General features: G+C 26.5%; 3 protein-coding genes across 3 annotated transcripts; 2 read left to right on the top strand and 1 right to left on the bottom strand.

The window, feature by feature from the left end:
• Positions 1-375: 375 nt before the first annotated feature.
• EAF01_007967 (uncharacterized protein) lies at positions 376-1,346 on the top strand (the record flags this gene model as incomplete). The annotated part of the gene is made up of 2 exons (XM_038916223.1): positions 376-1,245; positions 1,299-1,346. The coding sequence occupies 2 exons, from the start codon at positions 376-378 to the stop codon at positions 1,344-1,346; spliced, it is 918 nt and encodes a 305-aa protein (XP_038768694.1).
• A 103-nt stretch (positions 1,347-1,449) lies between these two features.
• EAF01_007966 (uncharacterized protein) lies at positions 1,450-2,418 on the bottom strand (the record flags this gene model as incomplete). The annotated part of the gene is made up of 2 exons (XM_038916222.1): positions 1,450-2,215; positions 2,315-2,418. 2 exons carry the CDS (start codon positions 2,416-2,418, stop codon positions 1,450-1,452), a joined length of 870 nt encoding a protein of 289 aa, XP_038768693.1.
• Positions 2,419-2,818: 400 nt separating this feature from the next.
• Positions 2,819-3,717, top strand: EAF01_007965 (uncharacterized protein; the record flags this gene model as incomplete). Its single annotated transcript, XM_038916221.1, has 2 exons — positions 2,819-3,053; positions 3,185-3,717. The coding sequence occupies 2 exons, from the start codon at positions 2,819-2,821 to the stop codon at positions 3,715-3,717; spliced, it is 768 nt and encodes a 255-aa protein (XP_038768692.1).
• Between the last annotated feature and the right edge of the window lie 8,981 nt (positions 3,718-12,698).

Here is a 12,698-nt window from a genome sequence, read left to right as displayed (position 1 = left end):
CTTGATCTGAAATAAATTAGTAAATAACAGCTGATTATTCCGGATGTGAAGCTAACGGTTAGGACAATATTAACAGCGAGAGCTCCACTTCCCTTAGCTCTAAGTAAATCCGGGGTAGCATTAGCAGTAGAGGACGAGATCCTATTAGTCAGCAAAAGAGCCATTTCAGTAGCGTTCGCCTCTAGGCTCTTTTCCCAACTACAACAACTACAACAACCACAATTTATCCCATCATTTCTACACAACCCGCAAACATCCATCCAGATTGAAAACGCAAATCGAATTGGGTTCTTGCAATTATTCCAAGAACATTCAAAAGCCTCAGAACTCGACTTACAATCTTCACAACGCAAATTTATCACAACCCTTTTGAACATGCCACCAGCAAAGAAGAGAAAGACCCGCGCGACAGCTGAATCATCAGAGGAAGTACAACCACCCGATACTGTCAACAACGCAGAAGAATCAACAGAGACACCATCAGAATCGATCCCTAAGAAGACCAACGAACCCACACCATCAACCGCATCCTCTTCCACCTCAGATGCCGCTGCCAAAGCCAAAGAACGACAAGAAAGATTCAAAGCTCTTCAAGCCCGTGCCAAATCTTCGGCTCAAACAAATCTGAAAGAAGCAACTCTCGAATCGCAACGTCTAGCAACTGATCCCAATCTCCTCACATCCTTGAATCGCAAATCCGCGGTCGCATCTCACAATCTTCTCAAAGCCGACGCCGAAGCTGCTGGGGAAGATTTCGAGCGCAAACGAGCTTGGGATTGGACCATTGAAGAAAGTGAGAGATGGGATAAACGACTTAAGAAAAAGGAGGCCCATCGAGATGATCAAGCATTCCAAGATTATCGACAAGACAGTCGAAAAGTCTATAAACGACAAATCCGCGATTTAAAGCCCGATATGGATTTCTATGAAAAGGAGAAGATGGCAGCTGTAGAAAAAGCTGCTGCATCTGGAGGACTTGAGATTGTGGAGACAGATGATGGAGAATTGGTTGCTGTCGATAAGGATGGAACTTTCTATAGCACGGCTGATTCAACAGGATTTGTAGAACACAAACCAGAGAAGGCGGCCGTTGATAGATTGGTTAAGGACTTGCAACAGGCAGAAGAGGCAAGGTTGAAGAAACAAAGGGCGAGGAATGCGGCAAATGGAGAGGATGGGGATGTTACTTATATCAATGATAAGAACAAGCAGTTCAACCAGAAGCTGTCGAGGTTCTACAACAAGGTAAGCAAATTTAACGCTCCCGTTTCCTTTGCATTTGCTAATCTTCTTTCTAGTACACTGCGGAAGTTAGAGATAGTTTTGAGCGTGGCACAGCTATATAATTATTTGAGGGATTGGGTATAGATTATGCTGAGTTGTTCAGACACTCTATAGTTTAACATACAAATACAAAGCCGTGATAGGCAATTTTCGATCGTTATTCATTTATAACATACCCTTTCTCCAAGCTTTCTCGGCCAATTCCTCAATCTCCTTGACCTCGACAGGACCCTTCACACTCTCCTCACTCAAAGCCTCCACAACAGCTTCGGCAACCACATCAGCCTTGAGCGGTTTAACACCCGCAGCTCCCATGATTCCCCCAAATATTCCTCCCGTGAGCCCATTGAACACAGCACCCAAACCTGTCGCCGCAGCCAAAGGCATAGTGATCTTCCTCGAACTATCATATAACATACCAGGTCTAATAAACACACTTCTCATCTTTGGGAACTCGCTGGCAATTGTACTTTCGGCCGCACGCTTTGTATTGATATATCTTTGAGGTAAAACTGGTGCTCCACCTGCTGCACTTATATATGCGAATGCGGGGACATTTTCTTTGTAAGATTCAGAAGCGAGTGTAATAGCAGAATCTCGATTCATAAGTTCGTAGGTTATTTGGCCATCTCTCTCTTGGGAATGTAAATCCTCGCCTGGTTGACGAGTCAAGGGATTTTGGGAACCCGCTTTGGATGAAGAAAATGCGCGAGAAAGTCCGGAGATGGGGGATTCGCGACCGGATATGACACCTTTGTAGTCTGCCTCAAGAAGGATCCCCATAGAATGAACGACAAAGTCTGCAGATTTGAGGAGGGGAGCATAGGTGGATGGTTTGAGGATATCGGCGCGTTCCCAAGTTACTTTGTGAGACCATGCGGGTGGTGTGGAAGAAGATGATACTGAAGACCAAGTTGGTTCACCGGATCGACTGAATTGGAGGTCATATCAGTATTAGAGTATAGGCGATTGGTGATAATGGAAGAGGATGGAGGGGCATTAGAGCTCCGAACTCGAGCCTTCAACATACCTAATACTGGTAACATCCCATCCCCTTGCAACGGCTGATTTACAAATTCTTGAACCCAAAAATCCATTCCCACCACAAACTACTATTCTCTTGGTGACTGACATCTCTGAATATTCGTCGTCGATTTAAATTTCTTCTGGAAGACTCAAGAAAGGTATGAGAAGAGAAACCTCTGATGATTTACATTCTCGATCTTTTGATATTCTTTCCACCCTGGTACTCATCGGATCTTTTAAAGCCCGTCGCATCTTGTAGACGTCAGTATAAATGAATCATTGATCTAGTACGTTCCAGGGCTAGTAAAGCCTGGGATGTAACGAAGGATACACTAGATTAGCTTCAACCTTAATCATCGACCGACCTAGAGACTTTCAATCCCGAATCACGTCTTGTGAATCTCTATTGATTATTTTCCAATCTGCCTCTCATTAACAACTACAACAACAACAACAACAACATCAACATCACCACAGTGACCTACCCATCTATCTCTTCACAACAAGAATGGCGCCGCCGAATACACAAAAACGTACAAAAGGTGTCTCAATCTATAGACCCTTTGTATATGGTACCACATCTCACAAATTCAGTGCGAAATATCCAAAGCCAGAGGGAACACCCGAGGAACACACACATCAATGGACGGTATTTGTAAAGGGAGTTGATGATGTGGATATTACATATTGGTGTCGAAAAGTACAGTTCAAACTACACGATACTTATCCGCAACATCTGAGATGTATGTATTTTCTTCTTTCGGTGTTGGTCAACTTGCGCAAGTCTTTGCGCCTCCGTCTCTTTCGATCGTAACTAGGGTACTCTTTTGTTTACGTTACCACCGTGTGCTAATTGATCTTTCCATGATTCTAGCAGTCGAAAATGTCAAACCAGGCGATCCATTTCAAGTAACCGAGACCGGTTGGGGTGGTTTTGATATTCAAATTAAGATCTATTACGATCCAATCGCCAACGAAAAAGCTCAAAGTTTCTGGCATCGACTGGTACTCGAACCCTATGGCGATGATCAACTACAATTTATCCAGAATCGAGATAATGAGGTTCGGTCTTGGGTATATGATGAAATGGTTTTCAATGAACCTTATGAACAATTTTATGAGGTCTTGACCAATCCCGTACCGAGGGAGAAAAATAATGGGGGGAAAGGGAAGGCGACGAGGACGATGAGGGGAGGAATGGTGGGCAGTGTGGGGGAGAGAACGGTCTTTATACCAATGACGCAGAGGCCGGGACAGCCATTTAGTAAGGATGGCGAAAGGGCGGAAGTTAAAAAGTTGGTGGAGGGGAAGAAGACGGTGGATAGGCAGAATGAGGAGTTGAGGAATGAATTAAGGCAGAAGGAGGAGGAAGTGAAAAGATTGAAGGCAGAGTTGGAAAAGGTATGAGGTGGTGTATTTTTGGTAATGGGGACGAAGTGAAAATGAGGATGGAAATCACAATTGTGTTCGGGCTCTACGAATCATCGATCGAGTTTGGGAGATGTTACGAATGAGCGCTCAATCCTGCATGCGCGAGGGATGAAGCAACGATGGGAATTTACTCAGACATTCTTGAAATTGGAGTATCGGCGTAGTCCTGTACAGGGTCCAATTGTCAGAAAGCTCTTCTCACTGTTCCGAGCGGCGCATGGGTCACAAGTATAATATTCAAAAGAGGGCGGGATAAACGAGACGGGACTTTGGTGGAATTGGCACTGCATTTTGAGCGTAGAAGTGTTGGACTAGAAAGAATGGATTCACAGGCCATTGTTAGATGCTCGACCAAGACATGAGTGAGCACGATTTACGAAATGGCAATCGAGATCTAAGGTCATTGAAGGATTTCAAAGGAGGCGAGAGCTGGTAAAATAGGAACCGGTGACGAGAAAGATACTCGTGATAGATACCAGAATAGCATCTTCATGCATGTTAATATACAGGAGTGGAAGAAAGATATTAGGAGGAATAATTAGATACTCGGCACTCAAACTCATCTCTTGAATTTTTATGAAGGAGAAAAGCCTCTCTTCAATTGATATATCGAAGCAAATCTTTCTATGAAACAAGCTATTAAATCTATATTCAATGAATAAACAAATAGTGAAAATGATTTAAAATGATAAAAACATTTCAATAAGGATATTAAGAATTGAAAAAAAAGCAAATATCGAATATTGATATTAGATAAACATAAAAGTTATAAATCATTAGTTTTTCATTTAGAGCCCTTGATAGCAATGTTATATTCTACAAGTCTGGAGAAGAGACAGTGTAAATGGTTAAGATGTTTGAGTAAAGTCTTGCTTATAATTACTATATTATTGATATATACTCTAATAAAATCTTTAAGGTTTTCAAAAATGAGATTTATTTATTGTTGTATATATATTAGGAAATTTCTAAATCTGATTAATAAATAATTAAAGGTGTGTTGTTTTAAATATATAATTATTATAAAATATTTTCTTAATATTAAATATATTTGTTATTAAAAGAAAAAGGAGATGTAATTTATTATTATAATATATTTATAATCTTGAATAATTTTGAGAATATCTTTTTGAGATAATATTGAGTATATATTATATATATTAATTTTATTGAGATTATATATATCTATAATTATATAAGCTTTTTTCTTTTCAATAAATAGAGTTTGTTATACTATAAATATTGAAAAGGTAAATAATATTGGGAAATAGGTTTATTTAAAACATTCCTGTATTGTTAGATTATTAAAATTCTTTTTTATTATTTCTCAATTCTTAAGTTCTAAAGAATAGATCTTTATCTTATATTTAAACTTTTTCTTCTATTTAAAATGTAACTCTATAATCAATCATCTATTCTCCAATAGCTTGATAAAGCCTACATTTTTTCAGAGTATCTTCAAAAAATTGTTTAATAAATTCATTAATATTTTTATTATTATAATATTCTTATATATAATAGCCTTAGTATAATAAATTATTTCATTTATTTTAGATATGGTATGGATAACAACTGTAATAGAGTATAACAATCCTTTAATTATTAAATCTAATATTTCTACTATATTGTATATTACTTTATAGATTTTATTGAAATTAAAGTTTATTAAATTTCTAATTATAATATTTGTTAATAAAATAAAATTATTATTTGAATTATTATACACTAGTATTATTATAAAGTTGATATTATATTAATATATATATAAGAATAATAATATCTCCTCTAACTTGAATAGTAAATCTTTACCTTTATCTCTTATTTTGTACTATATTGGGATCAATATTGTTTAACCTAAAGTCAATTTAATTTCTGTTTTTGATTTTATTATAATACAATTCTAATTTAATTTATATATTAATATTATAATAAATATTAAAACTTTATATAAATTAATTATCACTTGCTTTTTGAATATTAAAATATTAATTCCTTTTAATACTAAAATATCATTTTCTATAATTATTTTAATATTTAGCCTATTTATTAAATATACCTGTCACGGGTTCAATACGTAGTTATATGAATGCCTAAGATATTCACCCTTTATATAGTCGATACCTTTCCATCTCTTTCTTTACTTTTTGTAAAATATCATACATTTTACCTAGTATCTATCTTTTACATTATAATAATATATTCTATTTTATAAAAGAATCTTATTATAGTAAAAATAATCCGATTCTAAAAAGAAATTCTTTATTTCTGTTTTTATTTACTTAAAATAAGTCCTTCTATAATTTTTATAATCTTTTATACCTTTTATACCTCTTTATCTTCGCCTTTATTTTTATCTTTATCTTCATCTTTATTTACGTTTTCATCTTATTCTTTTTTCTTATTATAATTAATATATTAAATATTTCAAGTATTAGCTTACTATCATTTATTTTATCTAAAACATTTAGAACTGAAATTAATAACATAGTTTAACACCGAGTACACCATATCACCAAATGTACCACTTTTACCTTAATTTACACTTTCAACCTTATATTATTTAATAATAATTAAATCAATTAATTAAAACTATTAAGAATTTAATAATCTAAAATTTATTATATTATTTTGATAAGTTCTTATATTATAACCTATTTTTCTATATTTATTATAATATCAATTAGAAAGTACTTTCTCATTAGAATTCCCCCCTTTTTGATATTTATTATATTGAATTTGAATATTAATCTTTTATTGAAATAATATATTAAGAGTCTTTTATCCGATAAATACTCCTTCTTAATATAATTGAGTTTTTTTCATATGTTAATACTTATTTAATACTTCATTTACTACTTAAAGTATATAAATCTTTATATTTAAAAGTATGTTTTTATAAATTAATCTCTTTATACTTTTAGCTAAAGTTAATATAATTTCAAATATAGATATAAGAAAACTTACTTGATAACGAGTTATTTAAGATTTAATTAATATTAATTAAAAAAGAATTTCAATTGAATTACAAAAGGTTTAAGAGATTTATTTATCTAAATTAAAAGAGAAAGGAATAGGTATACAAATTTGAATATTCAATTTCGAGAATATAGCTTTAAAATTAAATGAAAATAAACTTGTTTTTTGAAATCCTAATTTTATATTCTAAAAAATAATTGATTTCTTATATACAATTTTAAAAGTTATAAAGAATTCAATCTTCAAAATATAATTAATATATACCTTAATAAATCCATTAATTTGACTACTATATGAATATTTTAAATTATTAAAACAATCAATATTAAATAATTGAGTTAAATGATTTAAATACAATAATAAATGTAAACATATAATATCATTCTTTTTACAATATACTTAAAAAGTTATTAATTTATGGTTTTTATGTTTATTTAGTATTAATATTTAATATTTAACCTTTCTTTAATTCTTAATATGTTTATTAAAATATTTCAACTATTCTAAATCTGTTTTATTATTTGTTTACCTGTTAAATATAGATTTAATAGTCTATTTTATAGAAAAATTCGTTTCAATATATTAATTGAAAAGATAAACTTGTTCTTGAACTACTAGAAATAAGAAAATAGTTATATTCTTTTTATTTCCATATATTATTACTATAGCCTATTCTCAATTGTCTGGTTGTACTACCTTACTTCTACCATTTCGTTTAGCATTAATTACTACTATTGCTATATATAATTTTTATTATAAAGTCTATTTCATTGAAATTGTAGAAATCTCTATTTAAAATGCCGTATTTCGTTTGTATATTTACAATTAGTTGAAATTATTCTTTAAAAAGCTTAAAATTTTTATAAAGAGCTCTTTAAAAATTATAAACACAATTAAAATATATCTTTAATTTGATTCAATATTTTACAAATTAATACACCTAAAGCTTTTTAATACATTTTATACTTTTCAATTTGAGAATATTTTTTACTATATTTTCCACATTTTTTAATTTAAATAAAAATCCTCTTAAATGTATATTAAATGTATATTAAATAATTACCTTTTCTTTTAATTTTATAATCTTATAATTATTCGCTTGAATTTCCGTATAGAAGAGTAAGCCTTTCATTTTGCGGAGAAGTATTGTATATATTATATTATATAGCTTGACAGCTTTACGAATGCTGAGCTTTTCATCTTTTTAAATAGTTTTAATAGCTAAGAGTATTTGAGCTTCTTTTCTTATTGATTATATAATAAATGATTAATAAATCATATGTTGAAGTTGGAGAGTGTAAATTGAGGTAAAAGTGGTGTATTCGGTGATATAGTGTACTCGGTGTTAAACCACGTTAATGCTTTTAATTATTAATAATGAATTATAGGAAAACTATCTAGCTTTTAAGATTATAAACTTTATAGTTTCCTTCTTTTATTAATATTAATACAAAATTAGTAGGATTACTTTAATTATTTATATAATATTATTAATTATATATTCAATTTACTCTTTATTATTCAATAAACATTCGAACAAGATTTAATTATAAAATATTCCCTCAAAAATATTATAAATAATCAATTAAGCATTCAACTTTAATTAACTTAATTATTATAATTTCAAATTATATAAAACTCATCAGATACTTCTATTCAAGATAGAACTAGTTGATAACAAACTTTGAAGAACTCTAAATTCCTTCAAGAAAAGAAAACAAAATTAATATCTCAATAAAAGGAATATATTGTTTAAAAGTAAGACTTATAAATCTACTAAATAAGTCGGGTGCCCTACTTTCGGGCCACCCCTGTTTTGGGCCACTCTTTATCACTAAAAATCTCAAAAAATGGAATTTTTAACTTTCTTATTTATGAATAGAATTTATTGAAAATTTGTGTATATATAATTCAGATCTTTTTGAATCTAATCTGAAAATTTTAGATTTTTAGGATTTTTCTGTATTAAGATCTAGAGCTTTAAAATATCGATTTTTTAATTTATATGAGAATCATATACAAATTTAGAACTTTTATAAAATCTTTAATAACTTTTTAACAACAATCATCAAAAGAAAACTATATATCTTTTTGAAAGTTTTGAGCTTAAATCTATATAGAAATTCAAAAAAAATTCAAAAAAATTAACAGATATAAAGATATAGTATACAGTGAGTTTGAAGTAGTATAAATAATCCCTGCAATTTTGAGAGTATTCTTTTAAATATCTATTTATAGAAAATTTTCTTTTTTTTCTGAATCCTTCAAAATGAACATATTATAAATTTATAATAAAATTTTATAGTTTATTTTTAATAATTTTTATTAAAAAGTTATCAAAGATTTTATAAAAGTTTCAAATTTGTATGTGATTCTCATACAAATTTAAAAATCGATATTTTGAAGCTCTAGATCTCAATACAGAAAAATCCTAAAAATCTAAAAACTTCAGATTAAATTTAAAACGATCTGAATTATATATATACAAATTTTCAATAAATTCTATTCATAAATAAGAAAGTTAAAAATTCCATTTTTGGTGTAAAAAGTGGCTCAAAAGGGGGGTGGCCCGAAAGTAGGGTACCCGACTTAATTAATGTAATTATTTTTGATACAAATAAAAAGAAGCTTTTATATCTAACCTTTTTTATTAATAATTATATATATTAAAAGAAATTAATCAATATAAATAATATTATTAATTAAACTTTAATCTATATTACTAACAATTCCTTTTTTAATAAACTCAATAGACTTTACATCTCAATTAATATAATATATAAAGCCTTAATCTAATTTAATAAATTCAAAATAATCAACAAAATATCTTTTTCGATTTTTTATATTCAATTAGAATATCTCAATACAATATATTGTAAGTAATTATATAAAATAATTATGATAATAAAAACAAAAATTTTCCACAAACTTTAATAACTACTTATACAAAATTCTAATTTTTATTTTTTTATTAATATTAATAATTAAAAATAGAAATTCAAAATTTAAAATTAAAATTTATAAAAAAATAAACACTTTTTAGAATCAAAAATGAACTTAAGTTTTATATAATATTATATATTCTTAATTAATATATTATTTATTATACTAATATTATTTAATCTTATAAATCTTAATACTTTTAGAATATAAGATTAATAATAAAAAGAGGAATATCAACTTAATTTTTATTATTATTATAAAAAACCTAATCATTTAATATAAAATTGTAATACTAAAAAATAAGTAGATATATAATAAGCAGCTAGAGGAAGCCCAGGATTTATGAGTCTCCAAGGAGGTTTCAATAGCTGTGGATTATATCAAAGTACTTCCACCAATTAAAACAATCAATACTCTAATTAATATTAAGATGGATTCTATAATCAAAATAATTTCTAGGAATATAATTCTTGGAATAGTTATAGTAATAATAATAATATTTTTACTACATTTTATTCTAAATAATAATTGAATATATTTTAGGAATTTATTAAAATTGAATCTTTAGTACTCTCAGAAAATGTATCTAATATTTTATTTTATAATATATTAATATTTCCAATTAATAATTATATAGGAAAAGTTTAATTTTTATATTAAATTACTTATAAAGATCGTTAAGGAATATTGAATGAATAAAACAAGCTATTGTTAATAAAGAATCTTTATAGTTTAGTATTATAAATAGTAGATCTTTATTTGTTAAAATTATTATATTTTTAGTATATAAATCTTCTTTTAATATAATTAATCTGATTAATAGTAAATATTTCGGAAAAAACATTTGTAAATCAATCTTTTATTATTAATTATAAGATATATATTCAAACTCTACTTTATCAAAGAGAATTTTGCTTAATAAATAGTAGAGTTGTAGATATTATTACCAAATATTTTATTATAGATATAACTATGAGATTATATTATAAAACCTAGCTATTTTTTATTATTAAATTATCTTTTAATATATTGGTCATTTTCGACTTATTATAACTTTAATATTATAATCTATATATAAACTAATTAAATATAACTTTTTTCTTTATATTATTTTATTATACTATGTAATGTTACTTTTAAGATATATTATATATTATTTAAATATTAATAATTTATTTATTATAATTAATTATAAATCTATCAATAATTTGGGAATAATTTTAAATAAAAAGAGTTTTAAATATATTATTATTAATTAAGGAATTTCTTGAGGAAGCTTATTAATTATTATATATAGAAAATTAATTTAAGGAGGATAAAGGATATAAGTTTATTACCAATAAAAATGAATTAAATATTAAAATAATATTTATACCAGATATAAACTATTATTATATAAAAATTTGTAACAAAGGCTTTTATATGTAAGCTTAAATAATAGATAATATTTTGAATATGTATATAGTTTTAGTAAAAAAAATGATTGATTAATGTAGATAACGAATTAATTCAAAATATGATTATCTATTATTACTTTTAATATTAATATTAGAAGTATAATTATTTTTATTAAGTTTAAATATAAAGAATATTTATTGGCTATAGACCTTGAGTTTTGTTTCTTTTTATTAATAGAATAATATTTATGTAATAAGAATTATTTGAAATGAACTTAATTAGACAGTAGAATATCGAATTATAAATAATAGGGAATCTCTCAATATAATTATTTTATTATAAATAATTTATTTTAATAAAGAAAAATATAGGGATATTCTACTTGATAAAGAGAATTTGATTAAAACTCTATTTTAATTATTATTATATTTATATAATTTTGTTTATAATTATTACAAACTAGCTTATTTATATAAGGTTTTAAAGGTAAATGTTTTTAAGTTTTTAATTGGAAAATTTGAACTTAATGATGTGAAAATTTGATAAAAGCTTTCTCTTTGATTATAAGATAAGTTATTTATATTCTTTTCATATTATACGGATATTCTTTTACTATGTCGAATATAGGATTATAAGATTAAATTAATGTTTGAAAAGAAACTACTATATTTTAAAAACCACCTATTATTATTATTGGAGCTTGAAATTGTATATAAATGAATTAATAATAATTTTAATAAAGGCTTTATTTAAAAATCAAGATTATATAGTACTGCATTCTTACTTTTAGCTATTAAATCAAGTAGCGGTGTATATATATATTAAGATTATTAAGGATTAAATAATATTATAATAAAGAATTATTATCTACTTCTTATTGTTCATGAAACTTTAAATACTCTTTGTAATATTATAATATATATAAAACTGAATATTATTATTACTTTTGATAAACTTTATATTATAAAAAATAATAAAAGGAAAATAGTTTTTATTACCCATTTTGATTTTTTCAAATCATTTATTATATCCTTTAACCTTTATGATATATTAGTATCTTTTCAATATTATATTAATTATATTCTATTTAACAAACTAAATAAATATTGTATAATATATTTGAACGATGTTCTTGTATATTTAATAGATAAATTAGAGTATAGAGAGTATATTTAAATTATAATATAAAAGTTAGTAGATACTAGATTATAAATTAATATAAATAAATGTAAATTTGAGATTATTTCTATTTATTATTTAAAATTAATAATTATAATTAAAAGTATATAGATGGATTTTAAAAAAGTTATTATAATTATATTTTAAAAACAGCTACTTTTAATAAAAGATTTATAATACTTTTTAGAATTTGTTAATTTTTATTAATAATTTATAAAGAATTTTTCAAAGATTTATTAGCCTCTTTATAATTTATTATAAAAAGATATTAATTAATCTTAAAATATATTATATAAAAATATTTTTACTACATTTAAGAATATATTTATAATAATATTAATTCTTATATATTTTAATTATAATAAATGAACAATCCTAGAAATAAATGCTTTGGATTAAATATTGGGGGGAGTATTTTTTTAATATAATTCCAATAATCTTTTACAACCAGTAGCTTATTT

Source organism: Botrytis porri (genome assembly GCF_014898465.1).
Source record: "Botrytis porri strain MUCL 3234 chromosome Unknown BPOR_010, whole genome shotgun sequence".
Taxonomy (NCBI): domain Eukaryota; kingdom Fungi; phylum Ascomycota; class Leotiomycetes; order Helotiales; family Sclerotiniaceae; genus Botrytis; species Botrytis porri.
Note: the sequence above shows the minus strand (reverse complement) of the source record. Positions and strands in the feature narration are given on the sequence as shown.